Source organism: Ostrea edulis, chromosome 7 (assembly GCF_947568905.1).
Source record: "Ostrea edulis chromosome 7, xbOstEdul1.1, whole genome shotgun sequence".
NCBI lineage: Eukaryota > Metazoa > Mollusca > Bivalvia > Ostreida > Ostreidae > Ostrea > Ostrea edulis.
In genome coordinates, this window is record NC_079170.1 from 20762524 (window position 1) to 20787987 (window position 25464).

A 25464-nucleotide genomic window follows, 5' to 3' on the forward strand; every position below is an offset into this window, starting at 1 on the left:
TGGTTTTTTTTCTATAATCTAACTGGTTCCTGTCCCCGCCTCTTCCTCATCACGAGATTTTCTACCTTGACGGAAAAGGCCGATCGATGTTCCGATTGATAAAACGAGTGATCATTGAGTGACGGGGAGTCTTGCATCTCTCGATTGCATTCACCTGTATACAAGTGATACGTGTCAGCCATATAGAATCCGGGGTGTACTTAACGTGAAATACAAACGTAGTTATTTTTAGATGTTAAATAAATATATATAGCCGCGCCCACTTTCTCGACAGGAGCATCAAACGTTAGAATATCAGATTGAACTGAAAAACTGAACCTATGTTGTGAAGGATAAACGCTCACACCTACCCATACCTAGTAAGACCTAACCATGCGACTCCATTCCTCTACCTATTTAGGTTTTTGAAACCACGGTTTCTAAGTTTAGGCAAAAGCAATGCAAGGTTGTTGCTTTTGTGACAAGAACTTCTTACCCGGTGAACTCTCTCTCTCTCTCTCTCTCTCTCTCTCTCTCTCTCTCTCTCTCTCTCTCTCTCTCTCTCAGATTTTGAAAGGTGATCTCAAGTAAAGGCACCTAGGTACCTGTATATTTTTACGCACAGAAAGATGGGATAGAAGAGGCCAAAATCGCAAAAACTCGCCCTCTTCGTTAAACATTCTCTTCCAAAACAGACAGGTACTACCAACAGCCATTTAGACCTTTAGCGCAGCTAGTGTTTCCAAAAGAGTAACACAATAAACCTAACTTAATTCACGATTCAATCCATCGATAAGGAAATACTGAAGCTACAATAAAAAGTATTTGTTGTAATGTTTTAACTCTGAGGAGAGTAAGATATCACGTACTATCCATGTGGTTTGGTAACTTTTGTCATGTATTTTTCTTTTTCTTTACTTTATTCATTATATATGTAATATCAATGTATGTTCATGTTGCCGTTTTTATTAAAAATCACAATTCTGATTCCAAAGACTCTACAATGACTCAATCATCAGAACATGGGTAAAGTCACATTAATAACCGAGACGTAACCGTCACTCTCATCCAGGTCCCGCGACTATAAACTAATAGTGGATAAAGGTATTAGATAAAGATAGACAGACAGAGTTTGTACACATGTATATCCTTGACTTGTGACCAGACCACTGTACTTTATCAACACTTTGAGTCACATTTAAGATTTAAGATATGATTTCATCATGGATTTACTGACTTTATAGATATGATCAAAGCTAGTTGTCTGAATCCAATGAATTTGACAACTTGACTTACAGATATTTTATCTATTACTTTATAATTTTCTGTCAATGCATAATGCGCAGCAATAAAGATTTTATGTCAATGTATAATGCGCAGCAATAAAGGTTGTATGTCAATGTGTAATGCGCAGCAATAAAGGTTTCAATATTGATATCTGGCATGGATTTCTTGCAAAAAAAAATCTTAAACTTTAGTTTGATTTTTTTTATTTCCAAAGTCAGTATCTTAGAAAAATTCCAGACTTAACATACTTTCACCCTCCTGTGACGTCATAAGATTTTGCAACGTCAATGATTTAAAAAGAGTTATGCATGACATTAGCATAAATTTTGTTGGAGTCTTTTTCAATAGTTAATGATAAAAATCTTGTTAACCATAAACTATTCAAAAAGTGTAAGTTATACATGAATAATCAATAAATTATATATTTCAAAATATTGAATCCAGGGGCAATAACTGTTTTCATAAACTTATTTAGCAAGACCATTATGCGATATATTTCCTATCTTTTTCACAAACATTTTGTATATTTTTTGAAGAAACAATTTCGAAAAAAAAAATGTTATGAATACTATTATATCGTTTTAACCAAATACCGTACTTATTTTATCATTTTTAATTGTTACTAAGATAGATGTTGTATATTATTCGAAGGATCAACACTTAAATATACAATTCGACCTATAATTTTAGAGGGATGGAATTACCTTAAGTTCAAATTTGATTTAGGTTTCTTTCGAGAAACCCATACCTGGTTCTGGCAAGTAGAAATGTAAAGTCAGCTCTCATAATTTTATGTATAACACGAGTCTGTGTATGAGTCATTACTAAGTGATTGTAAGAAAGAGGGGAAGAAATTTTTTTGGATAAATCTGGGATCGAACCCAAGAATCTGGCAATACTAATTATGTGATTAACTGCTGATGTAATCAGATTGATATTTAAGATATGGTGATATCACTACGATATGGAATTTAAACCCGATTTGGAAATCAAACATGAATTCTTCATATAAAGAAGATGAAAATACAGTTAGAAAAAACCCACAAGAAACGTCGCAAACCTCTATAGTTAGATGCAGTACGGGGAACGAGAATCTAGCGAATAATTCGGTGCACAGCGAGCACCCTACAACAACGAGGCAACCATGACCGGTATACATGTACCTGAATAAAAAAATCTCTACTGTGTATATCTCGTATGTACGATAGAGAAATTGTGTAAGCTATCAGAAATGTGATATGCAAAGGTAAAATAGGCACTCTATCGAAAATGATATGATGGAAATACATGAAAATACTACATACAAATGTTTGAACACTAGTAACTAGTGATTTGTCTCGTGATAAATGTATTGCATACACTGAAGAGACATTATTTGTCGAGATGCACATCTGGTGCATCAAAATTGGTACCGTATAAGTTTTACATTATGACCCTTGGGTCGAGGCCTCTGCTGGTGGACTGTTAGTCCCCGAGGGTCTCTACAGCCCAGTTGCTAAGTACTTCGTTACTAGCTTGAAAATACGGATGTATATTTAATTGCTGTTATAAAATTTAGAAATTCATTTCAAAATGAAGGATTATTTCCCTCATGCATAGCTCTTATCCTTGGACGAATTTGGCTCCACTTTTTTGGCACGCTGTTTTTGGCTATATTTAGCTCTAAAACTTCATAGTTATCTCGGATTTTAAACATTTCAGTTGAGCATCACTGATGAGACATTATTTGTCGAAATGCGCATCTGGTGCATAAAAATTGGTACCGAATAAGTTTTACATTATGACCCCTGGGTCGAGGTCTCTGCTGGTGGACTGTTAGTCCCCGAGGGTCTCTACAGCCCAGTTGCTAAGTACTTCGTTACTAGCTTGAAAATACGGATGTATATTTAATTGCTGTTATAAAATTTAGAAATTCATTTCAAAATTAAGGATTATCTCCCTCATGCATAGCTCTTATCCTTGGACGAATTTGGCTCCACTTTTTTGGCATGCTGTTTTTGGCTATATTTAGCTCTAAAACTTCATAGTTATCTCGGATTTCAAACATTTCGGTGGAGCATCACTGAAGAGACATTATTTGTCGAAATGCGCATCCGGTGCATCAAAATTGGTACCGTATAAGTTTTACATACAGATGTTTGAACACGAGTAGTGTTTTGTATTATGATGTATTACATACAGATGTTTGAACACGAGTAGTGTTTTGTCTCGTGATAAGTCACTGCTGCTGTCCCCCGGATATGTTATGATTAGAAAAACAATGAGATCAAGTAAGTATGAGGATAAAATCGCTTACTGGGATGACGTCATCAGCATGTACACGTATTTCCTGGTAGTTCACAATAAGACATATGACTATACTTTCAAGCCAGAGGAATATATATTTTACATACTTTATCAAATACTGCATGTAAGTTCCTATGCATTTTATCATCGATCTCTTTATTAAGACACGTCTGCTCACATGACGTATGATTTGATATAAAATGTCGTTACAGATATATAATGATGTAATCATGAAAATCCATATCGATTACAACTTAATTTATCTGGTGCTTCAGCTGTGTAAGTATGGAATACATGGTTGATAGTATTGCAGGAAAAGACGAGAATGTATTTGCTTGACATGTTCTAAATTTAGAGACAGAATCACGTAACCCTATTGTATAAACCCTAATATGTAGACATTATCGGTACAGCCCTGTACTGTAGTTATGTGTGAGAAATCTGTTGAGGTAAACAGTTATCTGTTACTCTGATACTCTGATGTTATTGGTTGTATTGCTATTTATCTCGTCTCATTATATGTCTGTTTGTACTCTGTTTGTGTGATGTTCAATGTCTGGAATCATGCGACGATTAATCTATATATCAGTATCAATATATAGAGGTCACGGCAGGTGTGAATAATCAACAGGAGATACTTATTCTCCCTAGGCACCTGGTCCTGGTGTTTCCATGGATCCGTGTTCGCTATTCTCCCAATTTGTGCTCTCTACAGAATTTATGAGATTGGCCATTGCGTTATCTTCATTTTTGATGACCGTTAACCCTTGTGGAAAAAAGTTGAAATTAGTAGTTCTCATTGGCAAAAGAATTTTTCGCCCATCCGTACTGCCAAAACTTTGTCCTGGACACATCGAGGTATCAACACGATCTTGTCCCCCCTCAACTTGTGTATTGATTATACAAGAATTTCTACAGCCTAATGTAAATAGAGAGTGTCCCCATTATTAACATTAACGGGAAACGAGTCCTATCAGGTTAGATAATGCGTAATACATATCTTGATAAAATATGTTGAAGTGTTCAGTTTTTGTCTACTGGAGAGTTGCGTATATTGCATTGATAAACCAGACTTAAATTGATATTTCTTTTCTTTCTCTTATTCAGAATACGATCTTCAAAATAAGCATTATTATCCGACATCTTTTATTTTTCTTCTTCATATTATGATAGTGTTTCTAATTCGTTACTGTAAATCACATTTGATTTGCGAGAACATTAATTACCTATAATTTTGCACTAGCGGTTCGCGAGAATTGTGTTCTTCTCAGTGACATATAGTAGACTTAAACATTAAATAGTGAATCAAAAAAGTTGTGTCTCAGAAATGAATACACCATTGTACCCGTGCGATACGAAACAAACTGAAACTGATCTAGTGTTTCCAGGTGCACTGTAAAACCTCCATATTAGTATATCATTAAAAAATTAACTTAACCTTTATTGATATAAAACATCATCTTATGATACTGACACTGTAATAGTATGCAGGAGTGTTTTGATAGTAGGGAATACTAATATCAACTTCATAACAGTTATTGGTACACTATCCTTTGACACAAATGCTGTCAATTTTCTCAGCCGCATGATGTCGAACTAATCCACAAAGATCCAGTTTGGACATGCTATCTTGTCATCCTTTTTAAGGATATATTTGAGATGAAGCACCGTCCTGATTTATAAGATGTTCGGCATTGTTAGTGTTGGCTAAGATAAGGATGTGACCTTGACTGCCGGTGACCAAACCACTTGGTTTAAAGTACGGATCCCTGGAAACGCCAGAAATGGGATCTGGTGAATCACTTTAACCATTGTTAGAGTTTTCCTCGAAGGTGAGGACAACGAATAGTGACTAATCTCATAATTCCTATAAAGAATACAAACTTAAATCTAAAATAATGAAGTTATCGTTTATGTTTACTTGAACCAATATACAATGATATCTGTTATACAATTCATAAGTAGATGTTTTCAAAAAGTTTAATGTCTTTAGATCTTATTGCTTCAAAGATCTACAAGGGCCGATCTAGATGAAAATTATTACTTCTTTCTTTGTATTGTTTTAATTTTTGATGAAAATTGACAAATGATAAGTCGTACATAGAGTATGCTGAAAACTACAATCTAACTCCGTTAAAAAAGGACGAAAAAGGTTGTTCTGCGTATTATCAGTTTTTAAATCGAGACAGGCTATTGGTAGACAAGTTGATGTTACAGGGGTTTCAACAGTCTTATTTTAAGTCAACATTTCGCGAATCCTATGGTCGTTAAAATGATTTAGTTTGCCCATATAATATATGTGTTATTCTTAATTGGTGGGTTTGTTTTCTTGCAAAGTCTACCGTGGGTTCTTTATTGGTAATACAAACATACACTACTAAAAATAATCCACTTGAACACAAAATCGCACCTTACCTTACAATGTAAACACAAATCCTTAAACTCTTCGATATACATTGTCACCTTTTGGATTTTTAAGGTTAGTTTCTTGACAAATTTACATGATGCTCAAATCATTTAATAACTTTTAAAGTGATGACTTAAGTGTTCAAAATTAGCCATAGACCGATATACCGAGTCTGTGTCAAATGACACCGGTCTATGCCAATTGTAATTGGGATAGACCAAAGTGTCTATGCCGATTTTCTAGATTTAAAGCAAAAGAGTTATCCCAAACATCGACGTCTGATCAACGTTATGAGGACAGGAGGACATTGTTATGGAAATGGAAAGAAAATATGCTTTCTAAGTATACATTAGAATTAAATGATAATCTTTTAAATTTGTGTTATTTTTTTCAATGTTGCGGTCTATGCCAATTCGATGAGGTCTATGTCATCTTGTTTTGGCATAGACCCGTGGTCTATACCAAGTTCTGAACCAATTTCGAACACTGAGAGTTAACAACGATGCTAATTGGATGAAAAATTCGTTTGATTTCTTTGTCAAAAAAAATTTGTCCGGAGTTCATCTGCACTAAGCACGTTGGACTACTTTTCTCTGGAATGCGTCTTCCCCGTTCTAATTATAATTATTAGCGTTATTCAAAGAACGGGAACTTCCACACAGGCATTGTAAACGAAATGTATTCAGACTAATCGCTATAGGTCCTCCGCCTGACAAATGACTATATTTGGCTTCCGCCTATAGAACAGACTGGCCACTATAGGGCCCTCGCCTACAGACGAAGTCCAAATTATAAGTTATACTGGAGAAATGTTATCTCGTTTTCAATATACATGAAAAATATGCATGTACATGTATTTTCAATTAACCATTAGTATTCAATTTTAACAAGACAAAGATACTACAACTCATTACTGTTCGTTATCTTCACTTTTTCACTGTCGCGGTGTTCAATTTCAGTCGACTTGAAATGTGTGTACATTGAATTTTGAAATGAATGTTTAGATAGACAATCTATACAGAATGTTTATCTAATTGAAATTTATTGAATTTTACAGATATCACGTAAATAAAATGCATTACTCTCCTTTCTTCTGATTTGCAAGTGACGTGATTCTTCGTTATTTTTTTCTTTGATGCATGAATGTATATCTTCAAAGAATAACAATTTCCCGTTCCTATTAGATACATTAGTTTTATATCAGTTTTACATTATGACCCCTGGGTCGAAGCTTAAGCTGGTGGACTGTTAGTCCCCGAGGGTCTCTACAGCCCAGTAGCTAAGTACTTCGTTACTAGCTTGAAAATACGGATGTATATTTAATTGCTGTTATAAAATTTAGAAATTCATTTCAAAATTAAGGATTATTTCCCTCACGCATAGTTCTGATCCTTAGACGAATTTGACTCCACTGTTTTCCCCTATAATAGCTCTAAAACTTCATTATTATTTCAGATTTCAAATATTTCGGTTGATCATCACTGAAGAGACATTAATTGTCGAAATGCGCATCTGGTGCATCAAAATTGGTACCGTATAAGTTTTACATTAGATAAAACAGATACTTAATGTGACACTTGCATGGAATACTACTGTCAACTGTTTCTACATGAACTTTTCCACTTTTTATGTTTGTCTTTAACCTACCGCAGGTTGTAAGACCGGTCCCAAGAATCCCCCTATGAACAAGATACCCCATCATGCTTTGTCATAAATGAAGTACTCTCCTCTCTCCATTACATTAGCAAGTGTAATACTTCTTTAAATACTTTATTCTCTTTTAGTAATACATGAATATATGCGTGATGTGTATACATGGAAAGAACGATAACTCAATAGCATGAAATAATACCGTCTCACTACAGTCTGTTATCTACACAGACTGTGGGAATGATAACGGATAATCTATGGTTACTACTCCAATATATAGGTAAAATGAATGTATATTTTTAAATAGATTACACGGGCTACTAACAGTATATAATGGTAGATATCTCTGTATCGATAGTAAGGTACATTAAGGTCAGCTTTACGACAAATACTGGTACACTTTGACACTCTCAGGTTCTGTCAGCCACAGGTTCTTCGACTGGTCCAGAGCTATCCCCCATGGACATGTTGTCCCGTCATCCTTTGTCACGATATAGGCGATGAAGTTCCCGTCTCGGCTTATAAGATGCACGACACGGTTATAGGCGTCTGAGATGAGAATGTGACCCAGGCTGTCGGTGGCCAAACCACGTGACTTAAAGTAAAACCTCCGCGTCCTACCTCGCCCGTCATATTGAAAGCGAACCTTTCCAGACTTGTCATATACCACTACTCTATTCCCAGCACTAAATTCATATCTATGACCAGTATGAATACTAACAGTACAGATATCACCATTCACATTTTCACAGATAGGCCATTCGCTTGGTAATGTATAAGTCATATATTGAGATATTTCAAACTCCTGGATCTTCTCACCGCTGCAGCTGTACCGGACCACTGTAACCGTAGTATTCAACAGATAGACAGAACTGCATGTAAGTTGAAACCCCAAAACACACTTAAACAGACAAACCAGGATTTCTCCTGAACCGGTACGACACAAACCTATAGGTTCGTCTGGAGTGCTTACAAGTTTAGTTGTCTGTTTATTGGCAGACACTCGGTAGATGGCACGATCATTGCGGACAGAATAAATCAGACTCCCGTCCTTCATCACAGCCAGGCCAGACGGTTCTCCAGATGTAGTGATTGTGTCCAAGTGTGTACTTGACCTGTCAATCAAAAGTATCCCAGAACCACTCCCACTAATGTATGCTCTTTCATCACCAACGCACGCCACGTGACGTAACTCTTTCTTCTCAGGTGTTATTTCACTTAGCTTGACTGGGTGTTGTAATACCGTTTTAACCAATAATGCACTTTTTGAGGACGCCTTCGCCAATTTCCCTTTCCTTCTTTTCTGTAACTCTTCTTCCGCTTTTTCTTCATCCGATGTCACTGGTAACCATTGGGTGGGTTGGGTTTCTGTCTCTTTTGTTTGTGTGTATTGGGTTTTATCATCTGTCTTCACTCGAGTAAGTTGACTTTTGGTCATTTGTCCAAACTGTTTTTCGTTCAAAGTTTTGTTGAACTGGCCCGCCGTGAACGTGGGATCAGTAGTTACCACGGTGTCTGGAAATTTTAAGTGTTTCACCACGTCAGGATTTTGTTTCCGGTACAAGATGAGGTCAGCAGGAGGACTTGACTCTGTAAGGTCTTCTAGTTTCTCAATGACATGTTCTAGGTTCTGTTGATATTCTTCTAACTCGGCTTTATGTTGTGCTAACTCTTCTAGCTTCTTTTTCTCGTCTGACTCAGACTCGCCTAGACCTTCGTTCAAAATTGCATTGATATGATCTATAAAATCTTTGGCTTGTCTCTTCATTTCCCTCCTCAGATTTTCGTGGCTGGTCTTTATCCGCAATTCTCCATTTTCGACATCTTTTATCCTTTGTATAACATCCGCTCTACTTTGTGTTTTCATTTCAGACAGTTCTTTCATGGTTGCAGCCTTTTGTTTCTCGTACATATCCTGCAATTTCCCAATACCATGTTTGTTATGAATTTCTTGAATACATAAAATGCAGACTGGAACTTGACAATCTTCACAGCAAGCATCATATGGCTTGGACGAGTGACTTTCACACATTTTGACCATGTTGGTGGGGTGGAGTCTCTCGGAAATAGGGATGATGTTGTGTCCCGAGGGAACCTTGCTTTTAAGATGAAAGGTTTTACAGCGAGAACAGAATTCATCTCCACAGGGCACACAGTGGAACAGAGCTGGCTCCTCCTCACAGTACTGACATCGGATGATGTCCTGGGCCTGAGACCGAGCCATGACTATTCCGTCTAAAATAAGAATGAGTTTCGTTAAGGAAAGAAACACAACATGGGTGTTGACGCAGAGTCGTTTTTTTACATGCAAATATTTGTCATTTTCAGTTTCTACGGTTTATGCAATTTCGAAATACGGTTAGCAAAAACAGTGATTGACCAACATGCTGATGACATAACTTTGGCTCTTGGTGGTTCACCAAAATTTCAGTTTGCTGCACTTGACACTATCAACTACTTCTTGATTTTCTCTGGATTAAAAATAAACAGCTCAAAAACAAAAACTGTTGAGATAGGCTCTAAAACATCCTCTAGTCAAGTATAGCACCAAACAAATTGGAAGCTAGAGTGGGGATGCAATTCTTTCAACTTACTTGGAATAGAATTTTCTCTGGATATTGGGGAAAAATAGTCGATTTTTAAATTATAGTATTCAGATACCAAAAATTAAAGCCTTGATACGTCGGTGGAATAGAAGAATACTCAATCCCATTGGTTGAGTCACAGTCGCTAAATCGTCAGTTTATTACAGTACCAAATCCTGATAAAGATACATATACCTTGTCTTTTCTGTGTATTTTTATTTATTTAGGTCAAGAGACAAAATGTCGTCCACGATTACTTAAAGGGTGGCATGAAAATGGCTGCGGTGAAATTTCTAATATATCTTTAAAGAGTCATGGACATGATTTGAGCTGAAAAATTTCAAATTTTATTTTTCCATTTTCATTCTTTACAATGCTTAACTAAAGTATTTCTAATGGTCAACCAAAAAATTGAATAGCAGTTGTTGAGTTACAAGTGAGATACACTGATACAGCATTCAGAATTCTTTGCTATGTAAACAAGGCTCGTGCCATATTTTTGATTACATAAAGATGGCTAAATAGAAAATAGCATGTTTAAAACAAAATGAGATGTTCCAAACACTAGATACTATATAATAATGTTCAGAATTAACTTATGAATTGAACAAAAAAAAAACTCTGCCTTAAACGAAACCTTTACTAGTATATTTAACCTATTAAACAAAAACATGACACGGGCCTTGTTTACATAACAAACAAACAGATGATAGATATCCCATGCAAACAATCAGTTTTATCCCAACATGGCATATGTTTGTTAGTAATAAAGGCATTTATTTAAAAAAAAAAACATGGCATCAACATGGTGTGAAAATAATTGGAGACTCTTAGATGAAAATGGAATTTTTTTATTACTATAAGATTTTTCACAAAAATTTAGACTAGCAAATGTATGTACACTGCAATACAACAGTATTACCAGTACTATATCTAAGTTTTTTTTTAAGAAAATGTACATGTATGTTAAGAGATCAGATGTTCCACCATTCATTCCATTTTACTTTGAATCTATATTGTTGAACGACAAATGTTCCAAATCATTATATGATGATAAATAATAATGATTTCATATACAAATCAAATAAAAAATGGAACACTGAATTATCTATACATTTAGAAAGAAATTTTTCTGTCAAAGAGTTGTTTAAAGTTATTTTAAAACAAGCGTTGCTACCCAAGTTCAGTGGTTGCAATATCGAATTCTTTACAAGCTTCTACGTAGGAAGTATTACCTCAAGAAAATCAGTATCATTTCAGATGACTGTTGTTCATTTTGTAAAGATGTAAATACAATACAACATAATTATGTTATATCTTGTTCTGATACTCTATCACGTTCGAATAATCTTAGCAAGCATATTTTCAGAAAAACATTAAAAAATATATGGGTTTTAATGGAACTAATTTTATATTTGCTGAAACACCTTTGGGTTTGTGTAATTAAGTTGTTAATTTTATAATTCTGTATCCCAAACAATATATTTTCAAAACAAAACTCCTCATATTACTGGGCCGATACATTATTTTTTTTTTTTCAAATAGAAAGTTGAAAAAAATTGTAGCAATTAAATCTTGTGAAGTTTTGAAATTTGACAGACTTTGGGAAAACTGGAAAACAATTTTTGATCCGTAACCTAGAATAAGAAGTATTCAACCAATTATGCTGTATTATAGTAGTGTGAAAGAGTGCGAGATGGTGTGAGAATGTATAAACTGATTAATATTTAATATCTTCATTACTTTTATTGATGATTATGTGAATATGAAAAAAAAATGAATAATAATAATAAAAATAAAGCATTGGTTTATCAAAGATTCCTGAAAGGGGGCACATGTGAAAGCCATGTATTAGCCAAGATACCTAGGCTTTTTGGGTGCCAAATCTAAGTTTTCATCTATATAGGTGCCAATAATGCCTTGTAAATAACAAGGTACGATTGTATACATAAAAAGGCCCAAAAATTTTATCTCTATAAAATGTGTTAGGAATTAACCTTAATCAGCATTTTAAGAAAGTAAAATATATACCAGGTATACTTGGTCAACAAATTCAGAATGATATTCCTAATACACAAGTTCCGAGTTACCCAAAAGTTATTACCTAATTTGTAGAACTCTTTTGCATTTTATGACGTATGGTGGGTACACAATGTATACATTATATCGTAGACTGGCATTGTACATAACGATTACGTACGATTAATGTAATAAAAGCGTAACTTTTGTTTATATCAATCACTGGTATGCATATTCTGGCCATATCAAGCATAATTTGTTTGAATAAGATCATCAAATTGGCTATTGAATCATTATTCATTTCCATTTCTATATGAGTGACGCTTTTATCAAAGAAAGATGGCAATTAACAATATTTGTTTGAGCCATTTTGTTATCCAATACTCATAAACTCACTAATGTTGCCTTTTCCCTGAGATAGGATGGTCTCAGAAACTCTGCATATCATCTTTTAAGAAATAATACAACGATAGTAATTAGCAAATGTACCTACTGTCATCATATTTTACGTTATAACTTACGGAAGAGTTCGACTAAGGGAAATAACTCTTGGGGAACTCGGAACTTCCGTATTGGATAGCATTATGACATTATGAATAAGACATTTCCCGGCTGCTTTTTTTTCAAAATAAGCCTGAAAACTGTCAAATGTCATACAGATATTGCTCAGGAAAAGATGTGCACATTTCTTGATTAAAATGAAAATGATATATATTGTGTATTATCTTAAGATGAAAAACATGCTTGAATATGAATTTGCTCGACGCATATGCATGCGCTGTATGTTTTCTGAAAGGAAAACCACCTGAATTTGTGGATATTTTCATTGAAAATGGCATTTTTGCAATTTTATGCCAACTTCTAGCTCTTGTCATAGGACACAAATCATTTTGCTGATCAAACTGAGTGGATTTTGGGTTTGCTAATCTATTCCTTATTTGAATGCCAGGGTTTGAGCTCCAAGTGAAATCATCGATATTTTGGGCCAAATGACTTTAGAAACTGTACCTACTTCTTTGTGGTGAAAAAAGTTAAACCGCCCCTAAATCCGCCAATGAAAAACTTGTACAGAAATGTGTTGTATGCATGACGTATAATAGGCATAATGTTATGATAATGATTTTATCAGAACTTATTTACACTTACATTTAATATGGAAGCCGAAAATTGTGCTGGATCTGGAATCAAATACTCTGCAGCCAGGCTCGACAAACATATAAGGATTGCCAAACAAGTGGAGTTTTTAAACTAATGATTTTGAAATATTTGTTAAGCATGGAGATCAATAGTGGTAGTTTTATGAATAGAATGAATGGTACCTATCCCAACGTCGCATCCACCCTTGTCAACGATGAAATTAAATGTTAAAAATCACATGAAATATCAGAAATCAATAAATTATATTCCCCTGGCATTAATAGTTACACATTGGAATACATCTGAATTGTCAGAAGACGATTTTCTAATAACTCTAATTCATCAACTACTGACACACTCCAATGTATAGATAATGTGTGCATGTGGTTGTTTTATAATTGATTGCATTGAATGATTGCATCTTGTTTGACGTCCCTCTGGAGAATTTTTTACTTTTATGGAGATGTACGTGAAGGTAGCAGGTCGTTCCGCCCCCCAGTCGGTCCGTCCCTAGTCGATCTGTCCCTAGACGGTCCGTCCCATGGTCGATTCGGCCCATTTTGCTTAGTCGATCCGGCCCCTCCATTTTTTTTAAATCAAAGATATAATAAATGATTATTACTTATTAAGGGAAGTTTTTGCATATATATTGCAGTTATAGTTATCAAAATTAGATAACTGCCGAAGTTAGACGTGTAAATAAAATTGTTTATACAACCCTTAACTAGGATTTATAATTTTTGTTTGAAGTGTGATGGTTATGAAAATGTGTGCTCATTAATTATTGTAAAAACATCGTTATTCAACTATGTATAGCAATCAATGTAAATGAGTGTCCCATGTCCACTGATCATTGTGAAAACACCTTAGTTTTTATAACTGCATTGTTGTGCAACCTTTGATCATTAATTACGAGCTTACAGTAACCTAACTAACTCCAGAAGTTCAAACAATTCCTCATGATTTGGAAATAGAATGTGGCAGGTATAGAAATATTCCACGAAATGACAGAGTATGTAAATTTTGTTTAAAAACAAAAGGTATTCTTTGTATTGAAAATGAAGCCCACTTTATCGAATATTGTGATGTGTATAATGATCTTAGAAAAAGCTGTCAAATATCAAAACATCTCTTCTTTTGGGGAAATACTGAAAGCTTATTTCAATATGGAGGAACAAATACCTTAAATGCTTTGGCAAAGTATGTTTTTCTTGCTTTTAAAAGAAGAGACATTTGTTATCATAAACAGTCTCAAGAAGATTAATATACATTACGTGTGATCAAGGTTAATTAGTCTGCAATCAAGCCATAAATACCATAGAGCATATTAAAGTATGATTACCTAATGACAGAAGATATCAGCGGCACACACACCATGAAGATGAAATACGCAGATGAATTAAATCAATTCAGTACTGTAAATAGCACTTGAAAAAATATAATTTTTTCTGGGCCGGATCGACTAGGGGACGTATTAACTAGGGGACGGATAGTCTAGGGACGGATCGGTAATGGGACGAATCGACTAAGGGACGGATTGATTATGGGACGGAACGTCTAGAAAGCGGGGTGAAGTGCTGCAAAATGTAGGCCTATGCTCGGCACTTACCATAAGCGCCGAGCATTAGGCCTGAATTTGAAGCCCTTCACCAGTATTGTTGTCGTTTACATATGAGTGAAAATTTCTCGAGAGGGACGTCAAACAAGATACAATCAATCAATACAAGCAATGAACCACTTTCTGATATCAACAAGACATGCATTCTGTTGATATCTGAATATAACTATATACAATCATTTCAAAAACAAAAATGGGACTAAAACCCAGCACAATGTGTAATGACGGTTTTTAATCTGAGGTGGATAAACTTCCAAGATTTTTACAATATGTATTTCATACATTACGCCTACTTTCGTTTTCAATCTGGATGTAAATAACTGTCTTAAGTTTAAAACAATATTTACATGTACAAATGTAACAAATTCTTTTGTAAACTGAATGCCAAAATACCTGAGTAAGTGATTGATTCTCTCAATATTTCTCGATTAACGTTGCTGTACTTTTCAAAACACCTTTGTCGTTGAACAGTGTTGGCATAGGAACAATGTTTAGTCGCTCGGCTAGTTCTGTAAATAAACTGGTTCCCTGTTGATCTCACTTTCCTAACGGGCATCAATCAGCGGGGAAAATCTTCAGCGGGGAACCAGTTTAGTTCTGTAAATCGGTAACGGGATGTTTCGCCCTCAAGGACGTTTGCCCTGAGATGGTTTGCCCCAAAAAGAGTTCTTTTGCACGAAATTCGATCCTAAGTTGTTTAATGGTAGTGGAAGCTTTAGAGAGGGACAAATTTAGAAATAATATGAGTGAAATTCCAGATTTGGCACACAAAATGGCTAAGTATTATTTTTAGATAATCCTAATAAAACTTTCACATGTGTATCCCCTTTTCAGAAATCCTGGATCCGCCACCGAATGGTGACGGAGGTAAAGATTCATCCTTTGTCAGTACAATATACGGTTTAAATTCACCAGTTCAAACTTACATTTCAACTACCAATCAATAATTAATGCTATCATGAAAAAAAAAAAAAAAAAACGGGAGAGGGTGAATCTGATTTTACATTTAGAAATAATAGCTAGTTCAGTAAACATGTTGTCAAATAGGAAGGGGGTGGGGGTGAGCTGCTACATGCCTTGAAAATCCTTATTATAACAAATAAAACACATGGTCTACTACATTGTTTAATTCATAATTGGACAAAATGTGGGGGAGGGGTTTAACAATGATGCTATATACTGAGAAATATGTAAATTTCATTCTATACTCATGGTCTATTTTTTACAGTTAAAAATGCTCATGATCAGAATCATATTCAATTCAATTCAATTCAATTCTTTATTGGCACTAAAGCACATTATATAAGAATGTGTTGTTAGCCATACATAGATACACATATATATTGATACATTACAAAATATCAAACTGTTGAAAACTTATTTCTAACATTAAAACAGTCTCTGATGTATAGACAGGTTTGTTTTGTAGATACAAGGTTATGTGGATTTAGTAAACAAAATAAGGTATTAATATCTAGTAGTTTTGAATGCATTTTTCTAATATGTTCATACACAGGACAATCAAGTAAAAAATGTTTTTCATCTTCAACAATAGTTTGACAATGAAAACAAAATCTATTTTCTCTAGGAATGACAGGATTACAATATCGACCTGTTTCTACATACAACTTATGTGCACTTATTCTTAATTTGGTAAGATAAAAAACTAAATTCTTAGGAAGTGGAAGACATAAATATGGTTGGATTTCTAGTTTCATAACATCATGGTTGAATAATTAATGTACTATAAAATGAGAGCTTACCACTTTGAGTGTTGTTAATATGTTGAAGTTCAGAAAAGAATTTATTTTCAAAGAATTTTTTAAGTTTAGGAATAAACATTTTACATTCAGTGTCAACGTTAACATTTAACATCTTTTGTATTGATTTTATCATAAATGATCTAATAATAGTCTGTTGACATACATATTTATATTTTAAATCAATGTTTTCTTATTTATTTTATCATCTTTATCAACATAAAAATTGATCCACCAACCCGTTTCTACTGGAACAGGAAGGGAGAAAATTCAACGGACCAGACCGGGATTCGAACCCGGGCCCCTGATTCTCTAGTCAGGTGTTCTACCAACTGAGCTACCTCACCACCGGCGATCAAACCCGGCTGACCGCTACAGTACTAAGGGGGATTAATCTGGAATATCATCAAGGATTGGTTGATTCTATATTGTTTTACGTCCCTCTGGAGAATATTTCTCTCATATGGAGACGTCACCGCTGCCGGTGAAGGGCTGCAAAATTTAGGCCTATGCTCAGCGCTTATGGCCATTGAGTAGGGGGGGGGGGGGTCGTGCCACACCTGCTTTGACACGGGACCTCGGTTTTTACGGTCTCATCTGAAGGACTTCTGGAGAACTCGTACCCAGGAGAACCCGTACCCAGGAGAACTCGTACCTAGAAATTTGGGTACGAGTTCTCCAAGAGAAGTCATACCCATCAATATCTGGGTACGAGTTCTCCTGGAGAAAAACTTTGTCATTTTATCAAATAGAAATGTGGGTACGAGTTCTCCTAAAGAAAAACTTGTCTTAGGAGAACTCGTACCCAAATTTCTGGGTACGGGTTCTCCTGGGTACGAGTTCTGATACCATCTGCAGGACCGCCCCATTAATGGTCGCCTCTTACGACAAGCAAGGGGTACTGAGGACATATTCTAACCCGGATCCCCACGGGAATATCATCAAGGAAAATATCAGTGCAGTTCACTATAGCTTCTTTCAAAGTTTGTATTAATAATATTGTGCATATTAAAAACAATTAGCCTAAATTGAAAACTGTTTATATTAAATAACCTTCAAAACAGAAAACACAGATGCCAATTCAATTCAATTCAATTTATTGATTCCCCAAACATGTTAATCTGGATCACAAACATGTTGGCATACAATCACGTTAAACAATATGAGATAAAGTATATATCAATATAGTAATTCTTCAAGTAATTGTAAAATGTGTTTCATCAATATCTAATGATGGAAGATTTAGATTATTTCTTCTTCTTTTTTTTATTTGTCCCTGCCAATTTTCCTGTATGCCAGTATCATAAAGGTTATTGTCTTGCAATTTGGCAGCCAGATACTAGAAGTATTGTATTTTTAATACCATTTCCATCACCACAGCTTTTAAGTCTTGTAATATTTAAACATATATAGAGAGGAGAGCTTTAAAGCAGATGGGAAATGTTCCTAGTTCGTATTTAATGGCTAAATTTGAAGCTTTCCTCTGTACACCCAAAGTGTCTTTCAATATTAAGTGCTGTATTTTTTCAAAGGGTAGTTGGTCACAATTGTTAATGTTATATATTGAAGTCTGAAATCCAAATTTCAGAACCAGTTCAATAAGAGCAGAATAAAGTTTTAATAGAGTTTTTACCGATAATTTATCATAAAAGGGTAAAGAATGTTTTGTTGCATAAAAAGCTTTCCGTGTACGGTCAGCTAGCTGTTCAGCTGCATATTTAAGTTTACCATTACACGAGAAGATAATTCCCAGATATTTATATTCATGTGCGAGATGAACTATAGAGTGATTATAATGAAAACAATGTTGAGTTGTGTCAATTTTCTTATTTGAGAAAATCATTGTATTAGTTTTATCAAGGCTAACAGGTTTTTTCCCTTCATGCTATATTCTGAAAGACAGTCTATCGAGGTTTGAATTCCTTCTTTTGTGGTTGAGAGGAGAATTAAATCATCTGCAAAGAATAAATGACCAACTTCAATATTTTGAAGTTCAGGTGGCTGTGTGTCAAAATTCATAAATTGTGAGTATAAATCATCTATAAATATATTAAAGAGAGTAGGGAAAAGGTCATCGCCTTGCTTAACCCCTCACGCAGCCACAAATGGTTCACTATATCTAGATTCATCCTTCCAGCAATTTTAGTGTTTGAATACATGTGCTTTATGAGATTGTAAACTTTTCCGCCTATGCCTTTTTTGTACAATTTGGATAACATAGAAGTTCAATCAATTGTATCAAAAGCTTTGGTAAAATCAACAAAACATGCATATATATATTTTGTTTCTTATGTTTTAAATATTTGTTGATAAGCGTTTTTATAATAAATATGTTATCTGTAGTGCGATGATTCCTCCTGAATCTGAATTGGTAGATACTAAGTAGTTTATTTGTTTCTAAATATGAATTTAGTCGGTGCTGTAGAAGACCATTAAAAAGTTTACCCATACAGCTAGTATAGTTTGTTGGGTTACATGGGTCCCCTGATTTATAAATGAAAGATATTTGTACTAGATTAAATATTCCAGTCTTTGGGTATTTTCCCACAAAGAAGGATTTTATTAAAAAGCTTTGTTATTACAGATAAAAGTACACTTATGTTTGAGCTACTTTTAATAAATTCATTAAGAATTAAGTCTTGTCCTGATGATTTGCCACATTTTAGATTTTTAATACCAAGTTTGACTTCACTGTGTGTAAAAGGATAATCAAGGGGGTTAAGGTTTTGTATTCCAGTCAACTACATCTTCATAGGTATTATTTCCTTTAGAGCATAATAAGTTTTTATAGCGATCCACAAACATGTGAAGACTTGGGGAAGGAGAATTGGAGTTTTAGTGCATTTTATTTTTCTTTAAACTTTCCAAAAATATTTTGATCTATTCTGATTCAAATTATCAATTTTTTTTTCAGTTATTGTTTTATAAAATTCATGTTTTGATTTCTTTCTCATAATGTTAAATTGTCGTTTGGCGTTTTTGAAATCATGTAAAAGATTACAATCTTTTGGTTTGCTCTCCACTCTTCTTCCACGTCTTTGGACTTCCCTTCTTAATTGAGTAATATCATTAGACATCCATGGTTTTGGTTTAGGTTTATTTCTCTTATGCTTATTTATTGGTGGTTTAAAAAGAAGGGATTAAATAGATGCAGCTGTAATATATAAATGAGTTAATTTATTGCTAATTCAATTAATACTGATGTTTTCACCAATGCAGGCAAATTTACAGTGGTTGGCAAAACCATTCACCTAACATCAAGGAAACTCCTAATGAAAATACTAGAGCTGTATCAATCACAGGGGCTAAGCCCGTTTTGGGCCCGAACTCTGTGATACCATTTATGACATATCATAACACTCCAGGTTAGAATTTATAGGTCCCCAGTACCCCCTGACTCTGACATATCACAGAGTTCGGGCCCAAAACGGGCTTAGCCCTTGTGGTATCAATACTGATAGAGGAGTCTTCTCTCCAAACTCTCCAAGGGAGAAAAAAAACCCACCAAATCTATCCTCCTGATCGGAACTTCAAAACCTGAAACATATGGTGGGGGTCCAGGGGGCGACGCCCCCGGAAGTACCTGAATTACAGATTTTATAGGGCTTGAAATATGTCTCATATATAGTCAGTTTTACTATTTTCTGTCATTTTTAATAAGGTGAAATTGATAAAGAGACGTAAATTTTAAGGGTTTTTAGAAAAAAAAAGTTAAGTTCTCCCAGTAAAGTAATTCAAGAAATCAAAAGATTTTGTCATTTATTTCATTGAGAGTGGAAGAAATTATTGCTTCTTTCATCGTTTACATTTCTCTAAACAAAATTTTAGGAGTGAGTGAGCGCCGGCTGTGCCCCCTTAAATCCGCCACTGCGCACTACTACTGGAATAGGAGTGATTAAATTTGAAGAGGGGACCATAAAACCCTCTTGTCCTATCTTATAGTCTTTTTGCCCCAGACTATCAAAATAATAGTTACGAGTAGTCCGGTGGACTACTGAAAATTTAAAAACCGAATGCTTGAATGAAACTGCGTCAACTCTGTCCTTAGAAAAATATAGCTCATAACACTGCAATTCAAGCGTACAATGAGTTTATTAATAGCTAGGTCATTTTGCAACAGAAATACAGGATTTTCTGCGGTAGACCCCCCGCCACCATATGGGGAAAGTCCCATCCCGCACTGCCCCCACTCCTCCGGCAGCTGGACTAGCTACTAACCAAGTAGTTAATTAGCCTACAGAATCTACTAGTCTTCTGAAAGTAATTAAAGATATTTATTTAAACAATATAATACTGGAGATTTCAAGCTAATACCAGAACAGGGAATATCATTATTTAGTAAACTAGATTTTGGAATATCTCTAAATGAATTGCAAAAATCCCTGTCTAGTTTATTGAAAGTGGAAGATATGGAAAAAAAAACCCCCAAAAAACAACAACACACAAACACGAACGGATTAAAAAAAATAATAATAACAACCCCACGTGCACCCTTCAAAGAAATGAGAATGTATAGAATGTGCGACGTGAATTGTATGGAAGATGAGGTTCATTCACTGATAGAATGTCCCTTAAAAAAAGGTGATAGGCGTGCATTTTTTAAGGATATTGCTAAAAATAATAAAAATATGTCCATAGTTTAAGAAATAAAGAAAATCTCTCTCTTCTCTCTCTCTCTCTCTCTCTTTCTCTCTCTTTCTCTCTCTCTCTCTGGAAGATGAAACCTGTTTAGCGAGGAGTTCTCACAATGTCTAGAAGAGAATACACGGATATGTTATTGTAAAGGCGAAAATGTACTGTGTTAGGTAGATATAGGCCTAGATATAGGGACACATATAAAAGTTTATCTAATACTCTCCTTTGAATTGTGAAAAAAAAAATGGTTTTGAGAGAGAATATTTGTGAGAACATGTCCTCACACCACTTGTCCTCACTAATGTAACATTTTGTTTTGTATAGACTGCGAGGACAGAATTGTGTCCTCATAGTGCACTTTTTGTCCTCAAATGGTCCTCACTATACAAATTTTATCAGGGGCCAATCCAGAACTTTTGGGTTAGAGGGGGGGGGGGGGGGGGCACTTTATGAGGCAGGGGATATGGGGGCTGTCTTGAGGCCCCCGGAAGCTCCTGGATTTTACAGATTTTATAGGGCTTGAAATATGTCTCCTATTTAGTCATTTGTACTATTTTTTATCATTTTAAATAAGTTGAAATTAATAAAAGGACGCAAAGTTTAAGGATTTTTGGAAAACATATTACACATGTAAGTTCTCCCAATAAAGTATTTCAAGAAATCAAAAGATTTTGGCATTTATTTCTCCGGGAGTGGAAAAAATAATTGCTTCTGTTATCGTTTAGTACATTTTTTCTAAAGAAGATACCACGATTTACCTTGAATTAAAAAAAATTGGGGGGGGGGGGGGGCGCCCCCTTAAATCCGCCACTGTTTATCATCTCTCTCTCTCTCTCTCTCTCTCTCTTCGTCTGACGTCAGTTTGTCATCAGTTGCAATATATATATATATATATATATATATATACAGAAGACTTAAGTTTTATTTTGAGCAATGCGTCACAGTCAGCAGGTGCTTAGAACAGAGTTCAGTCATACATATACCACTGTCATGACTTCCATTGAACTTTGTACACTTGTATTTTTATTTTTGTTTTTTTTAATAACTTTTACTATTTCCAGATTACCGATACGTTTTTAGGAAGCATGGAGGCAGAATGTTTGAATATTAACAAACATTTATTAAAGATACGATATATCTATTAGGTGCAGTAGATCTACAATACTACGACACTTTTTTTTCTCTCTCTCTTCAATCCACCAACCACAGCAGACGGGACATAACTCTTGCATGCCACGAAACATTTGAAGCGTCACTTCCGTCAACATGGCGATGCCCATGATCAAGACTCTCCAACAAGAAATTTATTTATCATTCGGAAAAAGCTCCATTGTTGTAAAGGTGGTGGCAGTAGCAGTGACAATAGGATATTTTCTTTCATTTGCTAAATCTATTGTTCCCTATCTAGCGGTGACTCCCGGATATGTGCTCCCACCCAACTTTTGGGTCTGGACTTTCGTCACTCACAGTTTTATTGAGTTTCACTTTTGGGAAGTGCTAGCAGACATTGCTGTTTTAATACTATGCGGGAAACTCCTCGAGCCGCTATGGGGCGCGCTGGACATGCTCATTTTTCTTGCTGTCGTGAATACGGGAGTGGCGCTCGCCTCCTCCTTTTTGTACATAGGTATTTACCTAGTTACCAAAAACGAAGAGTACCTTTTTGAAACTTACATCCACGGAATGGTAGGATATGTTGCAGGGTTTAGTGTCGCAGTGAAGCAGGTCATGCCAGACCACAAGCTGCTAAGTTCCCCGTTTGGAACACTGAGAAACACACACATTCCATTACTTCTAATGTTTATCACTATAACTTTGCGATTAATCAATGTAGTGGATGGTCCGTATCCTTTCATGTTCGGTTTTGGTATTCTGATCAGCTGGACCTATCTGAGGTTTTACCAGAAGCACAGTAATGGGAACCGTGGTGATATGGCTGATCAGTTTTCTTTTTCGAGGTAAATTTAGTCACGGAGTTTATCGTTTTGTAAAATTAACACACGTAAAAGACACATTTATACTTTGGTGTGGCCTTTTACATTTTCCATAATGTACAGAAGTGAATAAAAGTGCTATTAGGAAATTTTATTTTGATACAGAATAAGTCTTGGGCTCGTTAAGTTAGCAAATTTAGAGAAATAAAACCGATCACCAGAACAACCCGTTCTTCTGACGATCGACCGCCCCACGGTCGAAACCGGTCAACCAAATAAATTTATTGTGCATTCTCAAAATTTGTTGGTGATCAGTTTTATTTCTTTTAAGTTTATGCTTCGGATCCAGACCCTATTGAATTCTACATGGTATCCACTCGTGAAAATCTTCCGCAGATTAATCCTCAAGGTGTTGGTCTCCAGCTTTTGACTTTGTTTTTAAGTAAGCAAATGAATAAAATTTAGATTTTTAAAATTCATTTAATAAACTAAAAGTAGCAAATCAGCTTGCACTTTTTAAGGACAATGATTATGATAGCAGACCTTTGTCAGACTGAAACTAAATCAGTAATCCATGAAGGCTATAATGTTGTTTGGATTTTAATCCTGATCCCATCACTTTGAAGTAAATTGAAAATTTTGATAGCAAGTTTTATTCCAATGCTTTAATCTGAACCGGACTTGGAAAGAAGCACATGAAACTCTAAAATAAATTGAACAGAGTTTTTCTTTTGAACAGTCCCGTGGGGATCCAGGTTAGAATTTATAGGTCCCCAGTACCCCCTGCTTGTCATAAGAGGCGACTAAATAGGACAGTTCTTCTGATGAGACCACATAATCCAAGGCCCCATGTCACAGCAGGTGTGGCACGATATAGAACCCTCCCTGTTTAAAGGCCGTAAGCACTGAGCATTATTAGGCCAAAATTTTACAGCCCTTCACCAGCTATGATGACGTCTCCATATGAGTGAAAGATTCTCGAAAGGAACATTAAACAATATACATTTATACAATCTTTTGAACATATATCACTCTCAATGTGCACATCGATAAGCTTGACACATTATTTCACTCCCAATGCACATGGAGTCAATGCATTTTATGAACTTTTGAATCATTTACCCAGAAGCATGAAAGCATCACAGAAACTCAAAGTAATTACATGTATAATACATTCCCGAGTCTAGGATGGGGTTACAGTAGGGATTTATACTGTAACAACTTATTTTACCATGGATCAAATGTATAGAATTTTTTTTTCAATTTAATAATATTCATACCTTTTCAAATTTAAATTTTTTGATAAAGAGCATTAGTTATGATGTTTGAATTAATTATGGAAACATGCAAACTTTTTTTTTTGGTGACAAGGATTTGGGTTCAAACTCTCCCTACCCTCACCCTTCCCCAGGGTCCAAGAAGGAGTCATAATGGAAAGGTTATAGCCATTTAATAAAAAAATTTTAAAAAGTCTGAACATGGTAACCAATAACCATCTTTGCAAGCCAAGAATTTTTGGTCCACTCCGCTATCTTAAACTATAGCGAAGCTTTATTGTTGGGAGTGAGGGACAGAAAACTCTTGGATTGCGAAGATGCATGGAAACATATAAAGTGATCACAATGGAAACAAGAAGGCTTTTTAAAGATTATATATTGTAATATTTTATTTTTGTAAATGGACCGTATGTTAATCAGTTTGCTGTGTCTTAGGACCATGTGGGTATCATACTGAATGGATCCATTCTATGTTGCAGTATATATGATATGAATATGAATTATTTAGTTGTAAACTGCTGTTCAGGTGAGCAATGTGGCCCATGGACCACTTCTCTTTTCATGTGCAGCCCATGATAAATGTTAACATCTTTGAATGTATTGCAGGGTTTGACACTAACGCTAGTCCAGTAGCCCGAGGCTAGTAAATTTTGCCCCGGACTATCAGAACATCAGTCACGAGTAGTCCACCCATGAGTAGTCCGGTGGACTACTGAAAAATTAAAAACTAAATGGAATGGACTAATGTCTGATCTTGAATGCAACCACATCAGTTCTGCTCTTAGAGAAATAATGTAACACTGCAATTCAAGCGTAAAATTTACACCCAAAATGTCATGGTTTGCTAAATGAATTGGTAAAATCAAAGGCTAAAATGAGTTTAATAAAAG

At 35.1% G+C, this 25464-nt stretch overlaps 2 protein-coding genes across 2 annotated transcripts in view; one reads left to right on the forward strand and one right to left on the reverse strand.

Moving 5' to 3' along the window:
* Window positions 1-7713: 7713 nt before the first annotated feature.
* On the reverse strand, window positions 7714-16217 carry LOC125667387 (uncharacterized). Its single transcript, XM_056143633.1, has 2 exons — window positions 15362-16217; window positions 7714-9844 (listed from the first exon to the last, which is right to left on the reverse strand). The coding sequence occupies exons 1-2, from the start codon at window positions 15522-15524 to the stop codon at window positions 7989-7991; spliced, it is 2019 nt and encodes a 672-aa protein (XP_055999608.1). The 5' UTR covers window positions 15525-16217; the 3' UTR covers window positions 7714-7988.
* A 6074-nt stretch (window positions 16218-22291) lies between these two features.
* The window catches only part of LOC125655509 (transmembrane protein 115-like), a 9342-nt gene continuing 6169 nt past the window's right edge, over window positions 22292-25464 (forward strand). The window contains exon 1 of the mRNA XM_048885837.2: window positions 22292-23321. Within this exon, the coding sequence (XP_048741794.1) occupies window positions 22630-23321 (692 nt within the window). The 5' untranslated portion in view covers window positions 22292-22629. The remainder of the gene's footprint in view (window positions 23322-25464) is intronic.